At 71.6% G+C, this 1,512-nt stretch overlaps 2 protein-coding genes across 2 annotated transcripts in view; both read right to left on the bottom strand.

Moving 5' to 3' along the window:
• The window catches only part of H696_05482 (hypothetical protein), a gene marked incomplete at both ends in the record, with an annotated part of 2,107 nt that extends 1,969 nt beyond the window's left edge, over window positions 1-138 (bottom strand). Inside the window, one exon of the mRNA XM_009499305.1 lies at window positions 7-138. Coding sequence (XP_009497580.1) covers window positions 7-138 — 132 coding nt within the window. The remainder of the gene's footprint in view (window positions 1-6) is intronic.
• Window positions 139-618: 480 nt separating this feature from the next.
• H696_05481 (hypothetical protein) overlaps window positions 619-1,512 on the bottom strand; it is a gene marked incomplete at its 3' end in the record, with an annotated part of 4,306 nt that continues 3,412 nt past the window's right edge. Inside the window, exons 4-5 of the mRNA XM_009499304.1 lie at window positions 1,038-1,371; window positions 619-804 (exon numbers count right to left, since the gene is read on the bottom strand). Coding sequence (XP_009497579.1) covers window positions 619-804; window positions 1,038-1,371 — 520 coding nt within the window. The remainder of the gene's footprint in view (window positions 805-1,037; window positions 1,372-1,512) is intronic.

Below are 1,512 nucleotides of genomic sequence, written 5' to 3'. Positions count from 1 at the left end.
CCGCACCAGCTCGAAGCCGTCCTCATCGATGTCCGGGGCCCGGGTGGCCGAGGCCACGGTCGACACGAGCACCGGCGGCCGCCGGCCGGAGGGTCGGCCCTTCTGGCCGTGAGAGGGGCGGCTCCCAGGCGCGGACATGCTAGCGTGCGTGGGGGAGGGGGAGCAAGGGAGGGGGGGGGGGGGGGTGGGGGGGGGGGGGGGGGGGGGGGGGGGGGGCAGCGGGCTCGCGCGGCTACCGGAGGAGGAGATGTCTGCTGTCCGGAGATGCCCCCCTCGGGCAGCAGCCCCCGGCCGGTGCCCCTCAAGTGCGGGCGCGCCGCCGCCGCCGCCGCCCGGTGCCACCACACACGCACACACACACACGCACACACACACACACGCACACACACACGCACACACCACACCCACGAGAAAGCGATCTCCGGCGGGCCGCCGCGATCGGCGCCGCACGCGCGCGCCACGCTGTATACAATTAAGGACTTAACTCAGTGGCAATGGGAGCTATTTATGGGGGATACAAAACAAGGACAGGGGGGGGGGGGGGGCGGGGGCGACGCGCAAAGGGAGAGCGGCTGGGGCATTCCGCCCGCGCGAGCGAGCAGGCAGCCGGGCTTCCTCTCAGACACCCACCGGGCGGTAGACCACGGTGGTGGTGAACTTGCGCCGGCCCACGCGGCGGGTGGCCGCCAGGACCATGACCCCGTCGCGCAGCGACAGGGCACACAGGTGGTTCAGGTGCACGGCGTGCGGCGGCGGCAGGATCGACGAGTCCAGCGGGTCGACCAGGTCGGCGTTGAGGATGATCTGCCGGGGGACAGGTCGCAGGGGGGGGCAAGTGTCCTCACACAAACACCCCCGGAAGCGTCGGCAACAACGGGGAGAAAAAAAGAGGGAGAGACCGCGAGAGACCAACACCGGGACGGGCTCAGCTAGGGGGGAAAAAATAGACAGGCCGGGACAAACACATGGATGGGGGGGGGGAGGGGGAGGGGGAGCACACGGGCGCCCCATGTACCAAGCCCCGATCGGGCGCGCACCTTGCTCATGTGAGGGGGGAGGGTCGGCGGCTCGGGCGCCCCGCCCGGGCCCCCGGACGGGAAGTGCGTCAGCTGGCCGGGCTGCTTGGCGAAGTTGCTGAAGTCCGGGATCTCGCGCGTCCACACGAGCCCCGGGTCGTCGGTCCCCGTGAGGCCCTGCTCGTCGTTGGTGCAGGTGGTCTCGGTGCCGATCTCCAGGATGTTGACCGGCCCGGAAAAGTGCGCATCCCAGTGGACCCCGAGGTCCGGGTGGGCCACCTGGCGGCCATTCACCTCGAAGCGCAGCAGATGCCGGCCCGGCGGCAGGTGGAGGATCGCGTGGAAGTCCTCGTGGCTGCGGGCGGCGCCGCGCGCGGAGACATGCACGGGGCGGAGGGAGGGGAGGCGCACCGGCCAGGTGTAGCAAAAGGGCAGCAGAGTCAGCCAATGGCGAGAGGCCCGGGGCGCCGGCAACAGCGGCCAGCGAGGGGGGGGG

This window comes from Fonticula alba, assembly GCF_000388065.1.
Source record: "Fonticula alba strain ATCC 38817 unplaced genomic scaffold supercont2.11, whole genome shotgun sequence".
Lineage (NCBI taxonomy): Eukaryota > Rotosphaerida > Fonticulaceae > Fonticula > Fonticula alba.
Note: the sequence above shows the minus strand (reverse complement) of the source record. Positions and strands in the feature narration are given on the sequence as shown.